A 24143-nucleotide genomic window follows, 5' to 3' on the forward strand; every position below is an offset into this window, starting at 1 on the left:
ACTAAGTTACATACGTGGCAATTTGTAAGCGAGCAAGAGGTGTTAAACAGAACACTCGTGTTATAACGACTGTCGTTTAAATAAACCATGCTTGATACGCATTGCAACCAAGTTACCCATTGTTTCTGTCTCGTTAAGCAGGAATACACAATCTGACTCTATTTAGAATAAAGAACTGGTAAAAATACCACATTTTGAACCTAATACGACGCAATTTCGCAAAACCGTAAAAACGGTTTTAATTTATCAATATAACTTTGCTAAAGATGCAGAAAAAGGTACTAAAAAGCAATGTACTTTTTGCCACAGCTGCCAGAAAGTACAGAAAAAAGAAAGTGTATTTATTTAAAATTACAAAAAAAGAAAAAAATTTTTTTTAAAGATTTACAAAAAAAAGACGACAAAATTGTTTTTTTTTACAAATACGGCTGCCAGCCCGCAAAGAGCTGACAAAGGCGCATGGGGTCAGAGGCTTGCTGTATCAGCATGTTCACTTGGCCCCGAACACTAAGTACTGAGCCCTCTTCAGTACCTTGTAGTTTTTCCTGGAGTCTTAGAAGAACCCGTTCCGCTAACTTGTTTGTGTTATTTGCATCACTGTGGAAAAATGCAAGTCAGTATGAATGAATGTAACTGATTTATCCTCATGTGGCAGGGCAATGACAGTCGTTATAACACAGGTGTTCTGTTTCATACACCTTGTGCCCGCTTATGAGTTACCACGTATGTTACTTTGTGGGTTAAATTGCCATTAAGTGTCTTGTCCAAGGACACATACGCCCACAATGGTAGCAGTGACGATTTAACCTCACTTGGTAGAGCAACAAGTGTTACAACACGGGTGTTTTGTTTCATACACCTCATGCCACTTACGAGTTACCATGTATGTAACTAGTACTGTTAAAAATTAAGTAAAAAGTAATTTAAAAAAACCTTTGCACGTCTGCTCTGGTTGAATAAGTAGACAGAGTACTACTTAAACTGCAATCCAACGTAGCATCAACGTTTCTCTATAAAAATATATTGATTAGTGCAGTGAATGAATGAATGTAACTTGCTTTACCCTTTCGTGGCTGGAAAACGACAGTCGGTATAACACTGGTGTTGTGTTTAATACACCACGTGCCTGCTTACGAGTTACCATGTATGTAACTTTGTGGATGGTTGTTTTTTTTTGTGTGGCAGATAATTTTGACAAACCATGAGTGACCACTGGGTTGGAGCAATTGCTGTGAAGTGTTTTGCCCAAAAGCACATACGCCCACAATGGTAGCAACGACATGTAATGTTAAAAAGTACCAAACTAACTTGTAATGTCCTTGCTTTTGTTGGTGATAGTGCCCAGTCATGTAATGGATCATACAACAAAACTTCTACAATGGTGGTAATAGCATCATATGATGATCTCATAACTTGCATAGTTCTCTCACAGCATCTTAATATATATTTGGGATTTAAAACTTATCTAAAGTTTTTTGAATAAATGAATGTATTGTATTTATAATGACAGTTGTATAACATAGATGTTCTGTTTCATACATTATGTATGTTAGTTTAAAACATATCGGAAGTTTTTTAAATGAATTAATTTTATGTATCTATACTTGCATGGCAGGCAGGGACAGTTGTTATAACACAGATGTTCTGTTTCATACACCTCGTGCCAGCTTATGAGTTACCATGTATGTAACTTTGTGAAAATTTTTTTTTGGTGACTTGTTTTTTATTTTCGTAATGTATGGCAACGCATAACCAGGTATGAGTTCTATGAAATAGAACACCCATGATATAACGATTGTCATTGCCCAGCCATGCAAAAATAGGTAATAATAACGACAATACTAACTTTCATTTGTATCTCTGATTACAGTAGCGAAGATAAAAAATATTTTAAACGAAAAGACAGGATAAAGTGACCAAACAACAGTTGTTAAAACACGCCTACGGTTAAAAACATATTTACATTTAGTTGGAAGAAAATAAGCGTGGTCACAACACCTAGCAGACAAACGAGCCATTTAAGGTAAACTTCTAATAACAAAAGTGTGCATACAGATGTATAATTCAATAAATAGCAAACCTTCTAAACACTCCTTCCACCCCACATAACCCCATACCATCTACAATATCTCTTGTAAGTCGGAAAGGTACAGTTTCAGGTGTGGGAAGGCAACGACCTTGTTCAAATGCAACACCTAAAAAAATAAGCATCAAAAGTATGAATGTAATTTGCTCTGCTTTTACGTGGCTGAAAAACGATTTCATACACCTCGTTCCAGCTTACAAGTTACCACTTGTGTAATTTTTGGGTGTTTTTGTCTGTGTGGCTAACGATTTAGACAACCCATTAGTGACCGCTGGTTTGGAGCAATTGTTGTTAAATGCTTTGCCCAAGGGCACATACACTCACGTTTAACTGACATTGCAGCAACCCAGTGGTCACTAATAGGCTGTAGCAACCTGAGTGTATTGACAAGAATTGTCAAACAATACGAGTGCTAGGTCAGGGCAAGATTCATAGGTCATTTTGCTCTTACATCTAAGAATATGCCAAAACCATAATAGTTCTCACCTAAATCTATATGAACTATTTCAGCAGTGTTGCAATTTATGAGAATATTCTGAACATGCCTATCTCCCAAGCCAAGAACATAACCAATGATTGAAGATACGGCAACACTTCTGGTGTATGACTGCCTAAAAGGATAACGTAAAAGTTACAACCACTTTTTGCAACCTATGTTTGAGATAGTAACTCTAAAGGTAAATTTAATTTGTGACAATCGTATTTTATAACTTTTTTTAGGGGATTCGGATAACTCTGTATTGTAAATATTAAAGTAAAAAAATATTGAAGCACTTATGCTCACTGTCAAGCTAACACAGCACATAATTTTAACAGTATCTGTTTTAAATTTTGGTGACAATTTAGTCTTCTTGCCTAAGTTTCAAACTTATTTCACTTCAGACTACAGCATGTCTTTTTACCATTAAAAAGTTGTTGTTACTATTTTTGGGTTTCTACCATAAATATTGCAGTCAAAACACATTTCAGTACAAATAGCGTGAAAAAATGTAAAAACTTTTACCTTTTATTAAACCACTCCTGCGGTTCCACAAATTTCTCGGTAAAAAAATGTCGAAACACTGGTTTGAATTTTGAGCAGACTTCTTTGTACTTTTCCAGCTTCACGTCCGCAGTTTTACCACTGACTGACATCATAGCTTTTCGGCACACCAGAGCTGATATGTCTTGTGGTCTATATTTCATGTGCGCTCCTGGGTCACCATTGGGTGATGCCTGTGGAACAAGAAGGGTTGAATGAATGTAACTTACTATATCATCGCATGGCCGGGAAACGACAGTCGTTATAACACAGGTGTTTTGTTTCATACACTTCTTGCCAGCTTAAAAGTTACCAAGTGTGTTACTTTGTGGGAGATTTTTTTTTTAAATCTTATTTGTAGCTGATAATTGCGACAACCCATTAGTGACCAATGGGTTAGAGCAATTGCTGTTAAGTGTTTCGCCCAAAGACACATACGCCCACAATGGTAGCAGGGTTTTATGTGAATTTATAGGTACAAGTACAACGCCGTTAGTGTTTAATGCCCTAGCAGCCTAGCTTATAACCAAAAGGTTGCTGGTTCAAGGCTAATTGCTGCTACCATTGAGGGCATTGGTTGTTGAGAAAGACCCTTAATGACAATTGCTCCAACCCAGTGGTCACTAATTGGTTGTCTAAATTGTCTGCCATACAGAAAAACACACCCACAAAGTTACATATATGGTACCTCGTAAGTGTGCACAAGGTGTATGAAACAGAACACCCCTGTTATACAATTGTCATTTCTCAGCCACGCAGGGAAAAAGTAAGTTACATTCGTTTAATCATTCTATGAACTACATGCTTTATGTATATACAGTCCAAACCTGTGTCGCAGTTCCCACAAGATACACGCCAATAGGTACAGTTCCATTACACCACTGGACCAAACCACTCTTTTGAGACAATGGTATCACTTTATATGTTTGAATGTTCAGACTTTTTGTGGTCGGATTTTTACCAAGCAGAATATTTACAAGTTGGAAAACCTGTAAAAAAAGTGATTTAGAAATTTGAGTAAAAATTTATACACCTTATGCTCGCTGTCAAGGTAAACTGTAATTGTTGTCCTAGACGTTAAACATATATGGGTTTTGTACCTTATGCTCACTGTCTAGTTATATAATAAGTCTCTTATATAGCAAACAGCTATGATGTATTTTAATAAGCAAAAATAATAATTTACAAAACTTATTATTAAAATTAAGAGTTACCACGTATGTAACTTTGCGGGTGTTTTTTATGCATGGCTGACAATTTAGACAACCCATTAGTGACCACTGGGTTGGAGCAGTTGCCAGTGGGTGTCTTGCCCAAGGACGCATATGCGCATAATGGTAGCAGCGACAAGCCTTGAACCCATAGGGGTTACAGGCAGCTGCGCTCACCACTGTGTTACAGCGCTAGCACCTTTTTACCAATATTACGGTAACTTGTAAGACGGGACACCTTTAGCACATCATATCCTGGTAACTTGTAAGCTAAAACGAGGTGTATGAAACAGAACATCCGCGTTATAACGACTGTCGTTTTCCGGCCACGCAAAGGTGAAGCAAGTTACATTCGTTTACTCAATCATTCAAAACAGGCGCCACAGCTAATACACGGACCGGTGCCTGCTCAACAGTTCCAAACAGTACCTGCGCACGTGACGTCATACACAGCCCAAACTGTAGTGGAACACAATTCACTTATCGGTTCCGCTTCGGTACCAGTAATGCCGATGTGGTGTGCTGTTACTTGCTTATTTGTCAATTGCTTACTGCCCGGGTTCGGTAAGCTATAACTACACACTACCGAAACAGTTATTTTAAACGCGAAATTGTACAGGAACGATCATGGCTTCATTTTCTGTTATTTGCTGCGCTGAAGTAAGCCAGAAAAGTAGCGGAAAGGGTGGGACTTTCTGTCTAAATTTCTGGGTAGGCTGGCTCCAAATGATAACGGTGTTTTTCGTGCTTTTCGGTTGGGTTTGGTCAATCGTTTGGGGTGTTGCATTTGTACAAGCGGCCGGTAAGTTACAGAGATTTTTTATTAAAAAATTAGATTATTCATTTACTAAATACTGGCGCCGTGGTTAGTCTGCCTCTAACCAAGAGGTTACGGATTCATAGATCGTCGGTGCTACCGCTGTGGGCGTATGTGTCCTTCGGCAAGACACTTAACGACAGTGGTCACTAATGGATTGTTCAAATTGCCATAAACAATTACAAAAAATGATAATCACTCACAAAGTTACATATGTGGTGACTCGTAAGCTGGCACGAGGTGTATGAAACAGAACACCCTTGTTATAACGACTGTCGTTTTCCGGCCACGCAAGGATAAAGACAAGTTAAGGTATTCATTTATTCAATAAATTTCTCAACAGTCAAACGTAACAACACGATGGTTACAACAACTACAACGAACACGATGTATCCACCTGACAATCCAAGACTTGTTAATGAAACTCTTCCTGGTTACCCACAACCTAACTACGGAGCCAATAACCCATCATTTGCATAGCCTCATACCAAACTAATCGTCCGACTTTTGTCTGTTTGTTTCTGACTTTTTAAATTTTTGTGTAAGTTAACAGAAGTTCGAACACAATATTGTTGTGTGGGGTAGATGGGATATCTTTTCGTTTTGTTTTTACGTCCCATTTCGTAGTAAACAAAAAACATTCAAAGAATTATAAAACCGCATCCTCACGACTCCCACAGACAGTTGTTATTTGTTTAAAACACGATCAGAATATTTGGATATTATGTACTAAAGTTGTCTCGTCTTCCCCACCCTACTATATGTAAATAGTTTTGTCGTGCGCGATTGTTAATAAAAAGCGTTGCTTAATCGAAGAGTTTATAAAGCTTGATATTGCTACCATATATTGAGGTAATGCGTTTTGAGCGAAGATATTTAACAGTAATTGCTTGTCAAACGGGTAACTAGCACGACTGAATATAAAGGCTGCCGTGGTCAAAGCAAACGTACATTACATAAACACAATGCGTTCATCTCTTCGAGCTCAAAACACAAGTGCCAATCAAATTTGAGAGGTGCAGTGGTTAGAGCGATCGTGCCAGAACCAGAGTTACAGGGTTCGGGGCCGGATGCTGCCACCATGGCGGGTGTACGGTATGCGTCCTTGGGCAATACGCCAGACTTTCAATGCTCCATCCAGTTGTAACTAATATGTTGTCGAATTTGTCAGCCATATAGAAAAACAATTACCCACTAAGTTACATACGTGGCAATTTGTAAGCGAGCAAGAGGTGTTAAACAGAACACTCGTGTTATAACGACTGTCGTTTAAATAAACCATGCTTGATACGCATTGCAACCAAGTTACCCATTGTTTCTGTCTCGTTAAGCAGGAATACACAATCTGACTCTATTTAGAATAAAGAACTGGTAAAAATACCACATTTTGAACCTAATACGACGCAATTTCGCAAAACCGTAAAAACGGTTTTAATTTATCAATATAACTTTGCTAAAGATGCAGAAAAAGGTACTAAAAAGCAATGTACTTTTTGCCACAGCTGCCAGAAAGTACAGAAAAAAGAAAGTGTATTTATTTAAAATTACAAAAAAAGAAAAAAATTTTTTTTAAAGATTTACAAAAAAAAGACGACAAAATTGTTTTTTTTTACAAATACGGCTGCCAGCCCGCAAAGAGCTGACAAAGGCGCATGGGGTCAGAGGCTTGCTGTATCAGCATGTTCACTTGGCCCCGAACACTAAGTACTGAGCCCTCTTCAGTACCTTGTAGTTTTTCCTGGAGTCTTAGAAGAACCCGTTCCGCTAACTTGTTTGTGTTATTTGCATCACTGTGGAAAAATGCAAGTCAGTATGAATGAATGTAACTGATTTATCCTCATGTGGCAGGGCAATGACAGTCGTTATAACACAGGTGTTCTGTTTCATACACCTTGTGCCCGCTTATGAGTTACCACGTATGTTACTTTGTGGGTTAAATTGCCATTAAGTGTCTTGTCCAAGGACACATACGCCCACAATGGTAGCAGTGACGATTTAACCTCACTTGGTAGAGCAACAAGTGTTACAACACGGGTGTTTTGTTTCATACACCTCATGCCACTTACGAGTTACCATGTATGTAACTAGTACTGTTAAAAATTAAGTAAAAAGTAATTTAAAAAAACCTTTGCACGTCTGCTCTGGTTGAATAAGTAGACAGAGTACTACTTAAACTGCAATCCAACGTAGCATCAACGTTTCTCTATAAAAATATATTGATTAGTGCAGTGAATGAATGAATGTAACTTGCTTTACCCTTTCGTGGCTGGAAAACGACAGTCGGTATAACACTGGTGTTGTGTTTAATACACCACGTGCCTGCTTACGAGTTACCATGTATGTAACTTTGTGGATGGTTGTTTTTTTTGTGTGGCAGATAATTTTGACAAACCATGAGTGACCACTGGGTTGGAGCAATTGCTGTGAAGTGTTTTGCCCAAAAGCACATACGCCCACAATGGTAGCAACGACATGTAATGTTAAAAAGTACCAAACTAACTTGTAATGTCCTTGCTTTTGTTGGTGATAGTGCCCAGTCATGTAATGGATCATACAACAAAACTTCTACAATGGTGGTAATAGCATCATATGATGATCTCATAACTTGCATAGTTCTCTCACAGCATCTTAATATATATTTGGGATTTAAAACTTATCTAAAGTTTTTTGAATAAATGAATGTATTGTATTTATAATGACAGTTGTATAACATAGATGTTCTGTTTCATACATTATGTATGTTAGTTTAAAACATATCGGAAGTTTTTTAAATGAATTAATTTTATGTATCTATACTTGCATGGCAGGCAGGGACAGTTGTTATAACACAGATGTTCTGTTTCATACACCTCGTGCCAGCTTATGAGTTACCATGTATGTAACTTTGTGAAAATTTTTTTTTGGTGACTTGTTTTTTATTTTCGTAATGTATGGCAACGCATAACCAGGTATGAGTTCTATGAAATAGAACACCCATGATATAACGATTGTCATTGCCCAGCCATGCAAAAATAGGTAATAATAACGACAATACTAACTTTCATTTGTATCTCTGATTACAGTAGCGAAGATAAAAAATATTTTAAACGAAAAGACAGGATAAAGTGACCAAACAACAGTTGTTAAAACACGCCTACGGTTAAAAACATATTTACATTTAGTTGGAAGAAAATAAGCGTGGTCACAACACCTAGCAGACAAACGAGCCATTTAAGGTAAACTTCTAATAACAAAAGTGTGCATACAGATGTATAATTCAATAAATAGCAAACCTTCTAAACACTCCTTCCACCCCACATAACCCCATACCATCTACAATATCTCTTGTAAGTCGGAAAGGTACAGTTTCAGGTGTGGGAAGGCAACGACCTTGTTCAAATGCAACACCTAAAAAAATAAGCATCAAAAGTATGAATGTAATTTGCTCTGCTTTTACGTGGCTGAAAAACGATTTCATACACCTCGTTCCAGCTTACAAGTTACCACTTGTGTAATTTTTGGGTGTTTTTGTCTGTGTGGCTAACGATTTAGACAACCCATTAGTGACCGCTGGTTTGGAGCAATTGTTGTTAAATGCTTTGCCCAAGGGCACATACACTCACGTTTAACTGACATTGCAGCAACCCAGTGGTCACTAATAGGCTGTAGCAACCTGAGTGTATTGACAAGAATTGTCAAACAATACGAGTGCTAGGTCAGGGCAAGATTCATAGGTCATTTTGCTCTTACATCTAAGAATATGCCAAAACCATAATAGTTCTCACCTAAATCTATATGAACTATTTCAGCAGTGTTGCAATTTATGAGAATATTCTGAACATGCCTATCTCCCAAGCCAAGAACATAACCAATGATTGAAGATACGGCAACACTTCTGGTGTATGACTGCCTAAAAGGATAACGTAAAAGTTACAACCACTTTTTGCAACCTATGTTTGAGATAGTAACTCTAAAGGTAAATTTAATTTGTGACAATCGTATTTTATAACTTTTTTTAGGGGATTCGGATAACTCTGTATTGTAAATATTAAAGTAAAAAAATATTGAAGCACTTATGCTCACTGTCAAGCTAACACAGCACATAATTTTAACAGTATCTGTTTTAAATTTTGGTGACAATTTAGTCTTCTTGCCTAAGTTTCAAACTTATTTCACTTCAGACTACAGCATGTCTTTTTACCATTAAAAAGTTGTTGTTACTATTTTTGGGTTTCTACCATAAATATTGCAGTCAAAACACATTTCAGTACAAATAGCGTGAAAAAATGTAAAAACTTTTACCTTTTATTAAACCACTCCTGCGGTTCCACAAATTTCTCGGTAAAAAAATGTCGAAACACTGGTTTGAATTTTGAGCAGACTTCTTTGTACTTTTCCAGCTTCACGTCCGCAGTTTTACCACTGACTGACATCATAGCTTTTCGGCACACCAGAGCTGATATGTCTTGTGGTCTATATTTCATGTGCGCTCCTGGGTCACCATTGGGTGATGCCTGTGGAACAAGAAGGGTTGAATGAATGTAACTTACTATATCATCGCATGGCCGGGAAACGACAGTCGTTATAACACAGGTGTTTTGTTTCATACACTTCTTGCCAGCTTAAAAGTTACCAAGTGTGTTACTTTGTGGGAGATTTTTTTTTTAAATCTTATTTGTAGCTGATAATTGCGACAACCCATTAGTGACCAATGGGTTAGAGCAATTGCTGTTAAGTGTTTCGCCCAAAGACACATACGCCCACAATGGTAGCAGGGTTTTATGTGAATTTATAGGTACAAGTACAACGCCGTTAGTGTTTAATGCCCTAGCAGCCTAGCTTATAACCAAAAGGTTGCTGGTTCAAGGCTAATTGCTGCTACCATTGAGGGCATTGGTTGTTGAGAAAGACCCTTAATGACAATTGCTCCAACCCAGTGGTCACTAATTGGTTGTCTAAATTGTCTGCCATACAGAAAAACACACCCACAAAGTTACATATATGGTACCTCGTAAGTGTGCACAAGGTGTATGAAACAGAACACCCCTGTTATACAATTGTCATGTCTCAGCCACGCAGGGAAAAAGTAAGTTACATTCGTTTAATCATTCCATGAACTACATGCTTTATGTATATACAGTCCAAACCTGTGTCGCAGTTCCCACAAGATACACGCCAATAGGTACAGTTCCATTACACCACTGGACCAAACCACTCTTTTGAGACAATGGTATCACTTTATATGTTTGAATGTTCAGACTTTTTGTGGTCGGATTTTTACCAAGCAGAATATTTACAAGTTGGAAAACCTGTAAAAAAAGTGATTTAGAAATTTGAGTAAAAATTTATACACCTTATGCTCGCTGTCAAGGTAAACTGTAATTGTTGTCCTAGACGTTAAACATATATGAGGTTTTTACTATTTATATACCTTATGCTCACTGTCTAGTTATATAATAAGTCTCTTATATAGCAAACAGCTATGATGTATTTTAATAAGCAAAAATAATAATTTACAAAACTTATTATTAAAATTAAGAGTTACCACGTATGTAACTTTGCGGGTGTTTTTTATGCATGGCTGACAATTTAGACAACCCATTAGTGACCACTGGGTTGGAGCAGTTGCCAGTAGGTGTCTTGCCCAAGGACGCATATGCGCATAATGGTAGCAGCGACAAGCCTTGAACCTATAGGAGTTACAGGCAGCTGCGCTCACCACTGTGTTACAGCGCTAGCACCTTTTTACCAATATTACGGTAACTTGTAAGATGGGACACCTTTAGCACATCATATTCAAATATCCTGATCGTGTTTTAAACAATTAACAACAGTCTATGGGAGTCGTGAGGATACGGTTTTATAAATCTTTGAATGTTCTTTGTTTACTACCAAATAGGACAAGAAAATAGAATAAAAGGTGACCGACCTCCCCCACCCTACTATATTATAAAATGTTTAAAATCCAGCTACCTGCTGCATCACAGCATCCTGTCTCAAGTCATCTCTTCCTTTAACTAAATGTTTGTATGCCATACCATCAGAACCAGTTGCTATCACAACTTTCGGGAGGTTCACGCCACCACAGGTTTGGAAATATGGTTGAAAACTTTGAAATCTGACAATGCCTGGAGAAATATTTTTCTGCTGCTACTATGTAAATATTATTTCTAGATTTTGAAAGGGCAATACAGACATTTTTTGACGATTTTGCTTGTTAATTTTACTAAAAAGTTTAAATAATATGTTTTAAAACTAGTCTTATTTTAGCAAAAAAGTAACAGTTTTTGGTCTAAGAGGGACCAAAAATGTACAATAAATAAAAAAATACAGATTCTTACAGGAAAAGTTATATTTCTTACAGAAAAAAAACAAAAAACTACAGAATCTTACAAAAAATTAATAATAACTATAGATTCTTACAGAAAAACAAAAACTACAGATTTCTTACAAAAAAAAAAAAATTAGAGAAATTTACCAACAGAATCATCATATATTGCAGTTTTATCAACAGGTGTGTAAGTGGTTGGTAAATTGACTTGCTGAATTTTTAACGAAAGTTTTGAATTCCTTTCGCAAAGTTTGTAAAATGGCAACGACTTTGGAATAGAGATTTTTTGGCCGGGTTGATTTTTCCAAGGAGAGGCATCAAAATTTGCAAATTCTAAAAAATAAATTATTTTTATAAAGTTATGCTCGCTGTCAAGTTATAACATGAGTATCTTCTTATACACCAGACACATATGGTGTATTAATTTCATACACCTTATGCCCACTGTCAAGTTATAACATGAGTGTCTTCTTATACACCAGACACACATAGTGTATTTATACACCTCATGCTCACTGTCGAGTTCTAACATGGGTGTCTTCTTATACACCAATTACCATGATATAATAATTTCACCAATATGGATTTTTTTTAATACAATATTATAATAATAACTTTTTTTGACTCTTTAATTACAGTAGCGAAGAATAAAATAATTTAAAACAAAAAGACAGGATATAGCAACAAAACAACAGTCGTTAATACACGCTTAAAGTTAAATCAAATCTACCTTTTATTGAAAAAAGTGGGCCCTACACTTATATATTGTAGTAGAAACAGAACAGTATATTAATTAAATATTCACCAATATAAAGTAAAGAAAGTAGTTTTGTGGCTGACACAAGATCTGGTTTAACTCGTTCTACTTTTGCAAGGAGGTTTAAAGCAGCTGTGATCGTGGAAGTTGTGACTGTGTTCTGGATAAAACAGGATTAAACTGGTTTGAAATGAGATAAAACAAGATAAAACTGGTTTGGAACTAGAAACAACAGTATTAAACTGGTTTGAAACGGGATAAACAGGATTTTCCAATTTTTTTTTGTTAATTTTTACAATTTTTTTTTATTAAGATGAAAGTCAGTACAACACAAGTTTTTTATTTTCATGCAGTTCTCTTAAAAGTTACCACATATGTACCTTTATGGGTCTTTATTTTGTGGAAAAATTTGTAATAATTTTGACCCATACTTTTTTCGTTGTGCCGAAAACATATCCAGAATTTTCAAGTTCTGGAAAACGTCAAATACCAAAAAAATCAAAACTTCTAAAGTTTCCTCTAAAGAGCTCTCTCACTTTTTTATTTCTTTCACTCTTTGTTCTCTTGGAGGGAGGAGGAGCATATTTCTCCTCATCTTTATGAGCATGTGTGAGAGCAAGGATAACAAACAAAGTATGGTAGGGGTGGTCAACTGTTACACGAAGCAAAATCTAAAAAAAGGCAAAAATCAGTATATTGTTAAATAGATTTGGCCAATTTTTTTAGTAGGATTTGTAATTTTGAAAATGCACTTATTATCAGAAGCTGTTTTACTTTTAAAACCTTTAGTAGACGGTAGTACCTTTAGATCACATTAAAGCATCTTTATCTATATAAAAATTTGATATTTCGTGGGTAAGCTCATTTAAGTTATAAACAAATTTTAGCCTTTAAAAAAGGTTTCAAAACAGTCTTACATTCATACCATCAAAAAAAAAGGTTTTTCACAAACCTCCTGTAACATGTTTTGAAAGTAGCTGTCGTTGGTTGGAGTCTTTAACCTTGCAGCTAACTGGTAAGCAAGTGGAATATACTTGTAAGATGGTAGTGAGCTATGTCCATCTGATATTATATCGTTTGTAATGGCAAGCAGATTGTTTGAAAACCATAGAGAACATATTCTGTGAAAAAAGTAATTTAAGTGAATGAATGAATGTAACTTGTTTTATCCTCACATGGTCGGGAAACGACAGTCGTTATAACATGGGTGTTCTATTTTATACACTTTAAGCCAGCTTATGGGTTAAGTATGTTACTTTGTTGGTAACACACCATGTGTGTCTGATGTATAAGAAGACACCCATGTTATAACTCGATAGTGAGCATGAGGTGTATAGATACACCATGTGTGTCTGGTGTATAAGAAGACACCCATGTTATAACTCAACAGTGAGCATCAGGTGTATGAATAGACTATGTATGTCTGGTGTATAAGAAGACACCCATGTTAAAATTCAACAGTGAGCATTAGGTGTATGAATACACCATGTGTGTCTTGTGAACAAGAAGAAACTCATGTTATAACTCGACAGTGAGCATGAGGGGTATGAATACACCATGTGTGTCTTGTGAACAAGAAGAAACTCATGTTATAACTCGACAGTGAGCATGAGGTGTACAAATACACAATGTGTGTCTGATGTATAAGAAGACAACCATATTATAACTCGATAGTGAGCATGAGGTGTACAAATACACAATGTGTGTCTGATGTATAAGAAGACAACCATATTATAACTCGATAGTAAGCATGAGGTGTATGAATACACCATGTGTGTCTGGTATATAAGAAGACACCCATGTTATAACTCGATAGTAAGCATGAGGTGTATGAATACACCATGTGTGTCTGGTGTATAAGAAGACAACCATATTATAACTCGATAGTAAGCATGAGGTGTATGAATACACCATGTGTGTCTTGTGAACAAGAAGAAACTCATGTTATAACTCGACAGTGAGCATGAGGTATATGAATACACCATGTGTGTCTGGTATATAAGAAGACACCTATGTTATAACTCGACAGTGAGCATGAGGTACCTGTTCATAAGGGTATCATGCTCATCTGACATCTTCAGACATTTGATGTAAGTCTCGAGAGCACATTTAAGGAACTTCTCCTCTTTATCTTCGATCCTCGTCAGTTCTTCAAGATCAAGATTGGAGTTTTTGGAAACCAGGATTTGAGTTCTGGAAAAAATAATGTTGGAAAATTTTTGATGGTAAAATTGATAATGAACAAAAGTGTTTAAAGTATTTAGGAACAAAAGTGTTGCACAAATCAAAGTAAATTAAGTTAAAACACTGTAAAAACAATTTGCACAAAATATTAGTTTTTGGAAACACTGTAAAAACTATTTGGATTCACAAAAATATTCTGAAGTGTTTAGAAACACTGTAAAATTACAAGTGTTTCACGAAAAATAATAAATCATGTGGAAACACTGTAAAAATTACAAATGTTGCACAACACATACTTCCGTGACAATTGTTCGCCCATCTTTTTCATTGATAGCATCTCCTGTGTAGGGGCTTCAGCAAGAGCCTTTTTTTGTGCATATTCATTTGATAATTTGTATTTTGTGATCTGCATAAAAGTAGTGAATTTAAAGTGTTTTTAACCTCGCAGGGCTGGAAATGATAGTTTTATAGCATGGGTGTTCTGTTTCATACATCTTGTGCTTGCTTACAGGTTACCACGTATGTAATTTGTGGGTGTGTTTTTCTGAATGACAAACTATACAACCCATAAGTGACACTGGGTTGGACCAATTTGTACTGAGTGTCTTGCCCAAGGACACATACGGCCACAATGGTAGCAGCGATGAGCCTTGAACCCGTAACCTTTGGGTTAACAGCAAAAAATGGGATAAAATAAAACCATTGGTCTAAACATATACCTGTAAATACTGTTGGTCAGCAAATTTAGCAAGGGTGAAGCAAGCTGCTACAATTTCTCTTGTGGTTCCCCCTTGCAGTTCATCATTAGATAAAGAATTCATCAAATTTTCTGACATTTTTAGCGCCTTGGTAAAAAACAAATGTTATTTTTTTATTTGGGAGGGTGTAATATATTAATAATTTAATAATAACTTTATTTTTCTCTTCGATTACGGTAGCGAAGATTAAAAAATATTTTAAACTAAAAGACAGGATATAGCGACAAAACAACAGTTGTTAAAACACGCTTACAGTTAAAAACATGTTTACATTTAATTGGAAGAAAATAAGCGTGGTCGCTACACCTAGAAGACAAACAAGCCATTTATGTTTAATTATTATACAAAATAGAATTGGTCAATGGGGAATAGCTAGTGAACAGAATATCCAAAAAACTTGCTTCAAATTTTGAATCCATATGTTATAGGGGGTTATATACAAATAGACTTTCAAAATAATATTCCAAAAAATACGGTCACAATACCTTATACAAGTATTCTTCTAATATCTCCGAAGGCCCCACAAAGTGTAGTTCGTGCAGCCAGGTGCCAAGGACCCTGAGTGTCTCAGCGTGCACCAATGTCACATGGTCGTCAACTAGTGCACATGGATTGAGTTGCCGTTTTAGATTTTGCAGCATAGCGAGCGCAAACACTTGATCCTGCGTGAAAATTTCTTGTTTAATCATAATAAATTATGTGGAAACACTGGAAAATCACAAGTGCCCGACAAATAATAAAAAAAATATGTGGAAACACTGGAAAATCACAAGTGTTAAACAAAAAATAATAAATTAATTGGAAACACTGGAAAATCACAAGAGCTGAACAAATAATAAAAAATTAATTGGAAACACTGGAACATCACAAGTGTTTTAGAAATCTTAATAAATTATGGGGAAACACTGGAAAATCACAAGTGCTGAACAAATAATAAAAAAAATATGTGGAAACACTGGAAAATCACAAGTGTTAAACAAAAAATAATAAATTAATTGGAAAGACCGGAAAATCACAAGTGCTGAACAAATAATAAAAAATTAATTGGAAACACTGGAACATCACAAGTGTTTTAGAAATCTTAATAAATTATGGGGAAACACTGTAAAAACAGTTTTGCATAAAAATGTATTGTTTTTTGGAAACACCGTGGAAAATGTATGGTTGCACAAAAATATTCTAAAGTTTTTAAAAACACTGTAAAATCACAGGTGTTGCACAAATCATATTAAATTCTTTAGAAACACTGTAAAGTTACAGAAAAAACAAGGATTTTTGTTACAGGAAACTATTATTTTTACGGAAAACAAATAATAATAAGAAACAAAATTTTTTCACCTGTTCTTCCCAAAGCAGTTTTGCTTCCTCCAAATGAATTTTAAACGGCCATCCTACCATAGAGGTCTCATTAACGCACATTTGTGTGGCTGTCTTGAGCTTAACGAGGACTTTTTTGGCATGTTGTAACTGCTTATAATTGCATGATATTTTCACACAATTAAGCAGATGTTGTAGATATGATTTATGCAAACTATTTTCTTCATTTTCTGACCTGTTTTTTTGTGAAAAATGTTTTGAATGAATGAATATAACTATATTTACCCTCTCGTGGTGGGTCAAGGAGAGTCATTATAACACGGGTGTTCTGTTTCATACACCTCGTGCCTGCTCACAAGTTACCACATATGTAACTTTGTTGTTATTTTTTAGAGAGATTTCTTGTTGTATTTTTTGTCTTTAAGTATTGCTTACACTTTAGACAACCCATTAGTGACCACTGGGTTGGAGCAATTGCAGTTTAGTGTCCTGCCCAAAGACACATACGCCCACAATTATAGCAGCGACAAGCCTTGTAACCAATATTTTTAACATAATTTTTATTTTCCTAAAAAACAACATTATATCGAAATAACCTTGACAAAAGAAGAGAGAACAGTGTTGTCCGGCATGACATGACCAAATCCACATCCTCAAACTTTGAATATGAACCTGGAAACAATGGATTGGATACCCATGTATTTACAGCTTGTTGAAGGTCGCCAGTGTTGCGCAATATTCTGCGAACAAAAAAAACTGTTTGGTAAAGATTCGGTAAAAAACTGTATGTGTATATGGTGTATGGGAATTATGCATATTCGTAAGTTAAAATATGTTTTAATTTAAGATAAACCTCATTTTCACTGCTGCGTTATAACATAGGTGTCTTCTTATACACCAAACACACATGGTGTATTCATGAACCTCATGCTTACTGTCGAGTTATACCATGGGTGGCTTCTTATACACCAAACACACATGGTGTATTCATGTACCTCATGCTTACTGTCGAGTTATACCATGGGTGGCTTCTTATACACCAGACACACATGATGTATTCATGAACCTCATGCTTACTGTCGAGTTATAACATAGGTGTCTTCTTATACACCAGACACACATGGTGTATTCATGAACCTCATGCTTACTGTCGAGTTATACCATGGGTGGCTTCTTATACACCAGACACACATGATGTATTCATGAACCTCATGCTTACTGTCGAGTTATAACATAGGTGTCTTCTTATACACCAGACACACATGGTGTATTCATGAACCTCATGCTTACTGTCGAGTTATAACATAGGTGTCTTCTTATACACCAGACACACATGGTGTATTCATGAACCTCATGCTTACTGTCGAGTTATAACATAGGTGTCTTCTTATACACCAAACACACATGGTGTATTCATGAACCTCATGCTTACTGTCGAGTTATACCATGGGTGGCTTCTTATACACCAAACACACATGGTGTATTCATGAACCTCATGCTTACTGTCGAGTTATACCATGGGTGGCTTCTTATACACCAGACACACATGGTGTATTCATACACCTCATGCTCACTGTCGAGTTATACCATGGGTGGCTTCTTAAACACCAGACACACATGGTGTATTCATGAACCTCATGCTTACTGTCGAGTTATACCATGGGTGTCTTCATATACATCAGACATACATGGCGTATTTATATATCCTATGCTTCCTGTCAAGCTGCAGCATGAGTCTATTTTTATACTCTATACACAAACTAAAACCTTAAAACAAGCAAACTTTATAGCACACACATGATACATACCTCTCAATTTCTTCCATTTCACTCAAGCATTGTAATCTGGACACCACAGGTTCTAGATTAGATGATACAGACTTCAGAGGCTCTCCCAGTAATTTGCTTAAAAAATTCAAACAAACTTTTCGTTAAATAAAAAAAAAAATGTTTAGGAAAATTTAAAATAATGTACAGAAAATTAATATCTATATTTTTGAAAAAATAAATCTTTTTTGGGAAATTTCAACTAAACTAATCTACTTAAAAAAAAACTGAACATAAAAATAAACTCCACAAAAAAGTTTTACTTACAGAACTGCATGGGTGCGTCCATTTTCAAGGGCAAGGGTAAACTTTAATGGGCAGTTGTTGTGCATTGCGTGCATCGCGTGGAACATGTGCTTGTGGAATGAAGTCTCGGCAGCTCCGTGCATCCCGTGCACCCTGTGCAAACTGGCCACGTCCCACTGCCCAGCTGTCCACACTGATTTGTATTGAAGGTCTTGAAGCAACTTTACATAAAGAAAAAAATAGTTATTTTTTAATGTGAAAAAAAATCAAAGTAAAAAAAAACAATTTTTGTTCTAAAAAAACACACAAAAAATAACACTTTTTTTATGCAAAAAATATCCGTGTGAAAAAAAAGATTTATTTTATTCCAAAAATGAGCCAAAAAAGAACTAGCCAATAAATTTATTTACATAATTGCAATACTAGTTTGAGTTACTTACAAACTGTATTTACTTTAAAAAAATCAGAATTTTACCTCATCACTAGCAAAAGCAGTGTGATCTTTAGAAATCCCTCTCATATACATATCACATACATGTGACAAGCTACAGTTTTGAAGTGAAGCTACTACTTCACCCTATTAAGAATATAAGAAGTTTTAAGATATAAGGTGTTGAATAAATGAATGTAACTGTTTACCCTCGCGTTGTGGAAAACTACAGTCGTTATAATATGGGTGTTCTGTTTCATACACTTCATTCTACTTTCAAGTTACCACATTTGTTACTTTATGGTTGATTCTATTTGGGGATTTTTTAAAAATATTTTTAACCCGACGTCGTGGCTAAAACAGTCCACTGTAGGCTGGAGGTTATGGGTTCAAGGTCTGCCAACACCAACACCATGCGCATATGTGACTTGTGGGCAAGACACTTAACAATAATTGCTTTAACCTAGTGGTCAATATGGCTTGTCCAAACTGTTTGCCGAACTTATAAAAAATTATCCAAAAATCCAGTTAAACAGTGTATATGAAACAAAGCACCTGTTTTGTAACGACTGTCATTACCCCTCCATGCGAAAAAATTCAGTGTTTTTTTTATTTTTAAAATTATTTATTAAATAATAGAAAACCTTCTTACCATGTTAGACGTACTACCACCAGGTATAGACAACAGCAAGTCATGGCTTTTTAGCAGTTTATCCCAACATCCCTCTTTCTCGTACATATTAAGCAGCGGTGCATCTTGTGAGCCATGCACGGGGGACACGATGACGCCGTATAAACCGTCGACGTCGCCGATAAAATTATACGCCTCCGTTAGAATTGAGATTGCGTCTTTGCCTGAGAAATAATAGACTTGTTGTTGTAGTGTATGGCTTTAAATAGTAGTAGTAGGATGGAGAAAAGATGGGCCACCTTTAGCACATAATATTCAAATGTCCTGATCGTGTTTTAAACAATTAACAACGGTCTATGGGAGTCGTGGGGATACCGTTTTATATTTGTTTAAATGTTCTTTGTTTACTACCAAGTGGTGTTCCATTTTCCCCCACCCTACTATATAGTATAATGCTGATATCCTGGTACTATTATATTGAATGTATGTAACTTTGTTGGTGATTATTTTTATGCATGGCTGACGATTTGGTCAACCCACAAGTGACCACTGGGTCCAGCCCAAAGACACATATGTAGCAGTGACGAGCCTTGAACCGGTAACCTCTGGATTTGAGGTTACCACTGTGCCACTGTGCTTTTTTATGTAGGTGAGTTGAAGCACCCTTGAGGTTGAGGTAACAGACCAAGTCTAGCCTAAATCTCAGGTACCATGGCATGCTGTAGGAAATATCAAATTAAAATTTATTTTACCTTGTTTTCCTAATTCTTGCATAACATCTAATGCACAACATTTGCCTAACTGTCGAAACTGTATAAGCGACTTTCTTTTTTCAGCATCCAAGAAATTAACGATGTTAGAAAGAGGGTTAGAAGTGGTGGTTGAAGAGATATGGGCAGAAGTGGTTCTAGAAGTGGACCCTCTGGGAAATTTTGCCCTGTCAGCTGAAAAAAAAAAAAATTCAAAAACAAAAAAATTTTTTAATTAAAATTTAAAAAGTATTGCTTGTAGGTTAAAATGTCATGTAACTAAAAATTTGGGCATGTATTACGGACACTAGTTTTGTGTGTACTACCAAGCAATGACAGTCATAACACAGGTGTCCTATTTTCTCACCACATTTCATGTTGACGAGTTACCATGTAATTTTATTATTGTATTTTTAAATTTTCCTTTTTAGATAATCCATTTACTCACAATTTCCATTGCTTTGCTGAGCAGATTTGTACATGCTGTCTTCTACAGAATCTGTAGGGCAATACAGATTATATTAAAACAAACTACCAAAAAAAGGAAGAATAAACAAAATAAATGCTACAGCAATTGAAAAAATTGACTATAAAAACAAAAAAAAAAGCAATAAACATCGTCGCTACAAAACCAATATTAAAAAAAATGATAATATGCATACCTGCCCAGGTTTCAGTGTATAGAATAGCCTGATATGAAGATCCACATATAAGTGAAACCTTGGCTGCAGTAAGTAAGTTTATGTCCAGAAGATAACTCAAGCTATTTGGTCCAAAAACCTGTGGAAAATTATTTTTTATGAATAAATGTAACTTGCTTTATCCTAAATAATGGCCTAAATAAATAAAACACAGGTGTTGTGTTTCTTACACGTCGTGCCAGCTTATAAGTTACCACCTATGTACCTTTGTGGGAGTATTTTTCAATATGGCTGATAATTTTAGACAACCCATTAGTGACCATTGGGTTGGAGCAATTGCCGTTAAGTGTTTTTACCAAGGACATATAAACCCACAATGGTAGCAGCAATGAGCCTTGTACCCATAAGCTCTGGGTTACAGGCGGGCGCACTTTAGCCAAAACTGTTTGGGAAACACTGGTCTAAAAAAAGCCAAGAATATTAGGAACACTGTTGTAATAAAAAATGTCTGGAAACACTGTTTTATCAAAATTTAAATAAGTTACCTTTGGTTGGTTTCTGTTTGAAGATTGTTGGGCAAAATCTATAAAATTAAACTTGTTAAAACCGGTTTCTACCACATTATACCAGAATATAAATGCACTCACTTGCAGTGTTGCACGTCCCGTTTTCACGAAGATATTGTAACGTTAACAGGATGGTATGTAAGGATGAATGGTTCAGTGGTAAATTATTTTCTGCAAAAGTGCCAGTGTTGCCATTAGAAAAGTAAAGTACTTTAGTGTTGCCATGAGGAAAATAATTTTTTTCCGTGTTGGTGTTGCCAAGGAAAAATTCAAGAAATAATAAGGAAAATAAACTTTTCAGTGTTGCAACGACAAAAATTAATGTTGGGATAAGTCTGGTGCCATGCCACACTGGTTAGGATGCCTGCCTCTAACTTAGAGGTTATGGGTTCAAGGCTTGACCCTGCTCCCATTGTGTCGTGTGTGTCCTTGGTCAAGACGCTTAACGGCAATTGCTCCAACCCAGTGGTCACTAATGGGTTGTCCAAATCGTCAGCCATACATAAACACATAAAAATATTCACCAACAAAGTTACAAATGTGGTAACTCATAAGCGGGCACGAGGTGTATTCATTCAAAAACACGAAAAAAAATGTCACCTTCAGATGCTGAGTTTAATGAAGCCATGATTCCATTTGATAAAACATCTTTCATGGCTTGATCATAAAGAAGAACTTGTAGTATTGTATGGGGTAGAACATGACTGCATAGTGTTGGGGAAAGCCTAGGATAAAAAAATAAACACAAAAGGATAGTTTTAAATGTTAGTTAGGTAAAATATAAATAATACTAATAATATCTTAGTTTTCTCTTCAATCTTCTTTCTTTTTAAATATAGTTTAAAATAAAGGGCATGATATAGTGATAAAACGAGAGTTGTTAAAACATGTTTACAATAAAAATATATTCACATTTGTTGAGAGGAAAAAAGGCGTGACATGACCTGTAAAATGGGGGGAGTAGGCTTTAAAAAGAATTGATTCAGAGATATGTATTATAAATGTTATTTTGTAAAAATGGCTTTTTTCAACTAAAAACATTTTCATTTTTAGTTAATATAAAAACTGACATACAATTTAAAAACCCTTGTTGTAGAAGCTCTTGATTTAAAGGCTCAAAAAACTAGACAGAAATATTCAATGTACTACCTGCATATTCCAACCAATGCATGCAAATGTTGAATCTCACATGCAAGCAGCATAGCAGTTGTCAATTCTGTAATCCAAGTTTTGAAATTTTTGTGGCGGCATGACCATAATTGCTGGTTGTTTAAAAGTGATTTGTCACATTGTGTAGCTGTTTCTTCAGTCTTAGTTTTAATGCTGAAAAAAGGATAAAGAAATGTCTCTGATTTATCTTCGCATGGCCGGAAACGACAGTTGTTATAACATTGGTGTTCTGTTTCCCATACACCTCGTGCCCCCCATAAGTAACCAAGTATGTAACTTTATAAATGCATAATTTTCCTGTATGGCTGACAATTTAGGCAACTAGACAACCCGTTAGTGACCACTGAATTGCAGCAATTGCCGTTAAGTGTCTTGCCCAAAGACATATACGCCCACAATGGTAGCACCGACAAGCCTAGAACCCATTACCTCTGGGTTATAAGCCACTTACTTAAATCCTTTCAACACTTCAAGTGTTCCTTTATGTTGGGGTATGCTGGACAAAGATTTTTGAATGTGTTTTATTTTGACAAGTTTTATGGTAGAATCAACAGCAGCTTTAGCAGTAGGTAGATGTGTATGGAAAACCAAAGTACATAGCTCGTTCAGTAGAGCCGTAAAACATGAGTTTTCTGTGCGAAAAAGTAGTTACACCAGATTAATATTTCCTGCGTTTTTTGTTTAAATGTTTATTTTTTTTGCATAGTTAAGCAACAGCAGTCGTTATAACACGGGTGTTCTGTTTCATACACCTCGTAACCTCTTACAAGCTATTACGTATGTAACTCTGTAGGTGCTTGAACCCATACCCTCTTCCTCTTGGTTAAAGACAGTTGCAACAACCACTGTGTCACAGCAACAGACATGTATGTTTTTTAACTGAAGGATCCCAGGTTCAAGGCTCACCACAGCTATGATTACATACCTTGCTGTTGCTGCTCCAATTCCGTATCTTCACAAATTTCTGAACCAACTAGTCCAATGAACTTTCCAATTAAAACCTGGGATATGACAGTTTCGTTACACATTACATGGTGTTTTATTATAGAATTTCACTTTTTCTGCTACATTTTTTCAGTATAAGATATGGGTATTGGCCCAATTCTAGCAAAATCCCAGGTCCTAGCAAAGTATATGGCCTTATTTTTACATAATAGAATGGAATAGCACCTTTATTTTGCTGTTTTCAAGTGAGAACTTAAGTGATTTATTGAATTGAGATTTAAGTAATATTTGATTTCGTTTCCGCTCGTTTTTATTCATATCTTGCAAAGTTTCAATCGTTTGGAGAAGAATTCCTTCTTGTAAATTATCTATATCTAAAAAAGGTCCAAAATTTACTAATATAGTAGGGTTGGAGACCTTTAGAACATAATATTCAAATATCCTGATCGTGTTTTAAACAATTAACAACGTTCTATGG

The 24143-nt window shown here is 35.8% G+C and overlaps 3 protein-coding genes across 3 annotated transcripts in view; 1 reads left to right on the forward strand and 2 right to left on the reverse strand.

Moving 5' to 3' along the window:
- Window positions 1-214: 214 nt before the first annotated feature.
- On the reverse strand, window positions 215-4765 carry LOC149727050 (serine-protein kinase ATM-like). The gene is made up of 8 exons (XM_089890374.1): window positions 4748-4765; window positions 3935-4096; window positions 3090-3301; window positions 2573-2697; window positions 2081-2195; window positions 1309-1435; window positions 934-1010; window positions 215-597 (listed from the first exon to the last, which is right to left on the reverse strand). Exons 1-8 carry the CDS (start codon window positions 4763-4765, stop codon window positions 417-419), a joined length of 1017 nt encoding a protein of 338 aa, XP_089746500.1. The 3' UTR covers window positions 215-416.
- On the forward strand, window positions 4648-5950 carry LOC149727051 (protein SPEC3-like). The gene is made up of 3 exons (XM_089890673.1): window positions 4648-4882; window positions 4938-5120; window positions 5479-5950. The coding sequence occupies exons 1-3, from the start codon at window positions 4825-4827 to the stop codon at window positions 5613-5615; spliced, it is 378 nt and encodes a 125-aa protein (XP_089746799.1). The 5' UTR covers window positions 4648-4824; the 3' UTR covers window positions 5616-5950.
- Window positions 5951-6542: 592 nt separating this feature from the next.
- Window positions 6543-24143, reverse strand: part of LOC149727052 (serine-protein kinase ATM-like) — a 34366-nt gene continuing 16765 nt past the window's right edge. Inside the window, exons 27-58 of the mRNA XM_089890662.1 lie at window positions 23891-24039; window positions 23646-23721; window positions 23172-23352; window positions 22700-22873; window positions 22151-22275; window positions 21632-21721; window positions 21530-21567; window positions 21006-21123; window positions 20792-20842; window positions 20347-20538; window positions 19616-19818; window positions 19009-19110; window positions 18555-18754; window positions 18270-18365; window positions 17058-17201; window positions 16483-16696; window positions 15630-15806; window positions 15106-15231; window positions 14683-14792; window positions 14246-14395; window positions 13155-13323; window positions 12739-12873; window positions 12251-12362; window positions 11593-11778; window positions 11088-11242; window positions 10262-10423; window positions 9417-9628; window positions 8900-9024; window positions 8408-8522; window positions 7636-7762; window positions 7262-7338; window positions 6543-6925 (exon numbers count right to left, since the gene is read on the reverse strand). Coding sequence (XP_089746788.1) covers window positions 6745-6925; window positions 7262-7338; window positions 7636-7762; window positions 8408-8522; window positions 8900-9024; window positions 9417-9628; window positions 10262-10423; window positions 11088-11242; window positions 11593-11778; window positions 12251-12362; window positions 12739-12873; window positions 13155-13323; window positions 14246-14395; window positions 14683-14792; window positions 15106-15231; window positions 15630-15806; window positions 16483-16696; window positions 17058-17201; window positions 18270-18365; window positions 18555-18754; window positions 19009-19110; window positions 19616-19818; window positions 20347-20538; window positions 20792-20842; window positions 21006-21123; window positions 21530-21567; window positions 21632-21721; window positions 22151-22275; window positions 22700-22873; window positions 23172-23352; window positions 23646-23721; window positions 23891-24039 — 4472 coding nt within the window. The 3' untranslated portion in view covers window positions 6543-6744. The remainder of the gene's footprint in view (window positions 6926-7261; window positions 7339-7635; window positions 7763-8407; window positions 8523-8899; window positions 9025-9416; window positions 9629-10261; window positions 10424-11087; window positions 11243-11592; window positions 11779-12250; window positions 12363-12738; window positions 12874-13154; window positions 13324-14245; window positions 14396-14682; window positions 14793-15105; window positions 15232-15629; window positions 15807-16482; window positions 16697-17057; window positions 17202-18269; window positions 18366-18554; window positions 18755-19008; window positions 19111-19615; window positions 19819-20346; window positions 20539-20791; window positions 20843-21005; window positions 21124-21529; window positions 21568-21631; window positions 21722-22150; window positions 22276-22699; window positions 22874-23171; window positions 23353-23645; window positions 23722-23890; window positions 24040-24143) is intronic.

This window comes from Ciona robusta, chromosome 12 (genome assembly GCF_009617815.1).
Source record: "Ciona robusta chromosome 12, ASM961781v2".
NCBI classification, from domain to species: Eukaryota; Metazoa; Chordata; class Ascidiacea; order Phlebobranchia; family Cionidae; genus Ciona; species Ciona robusta.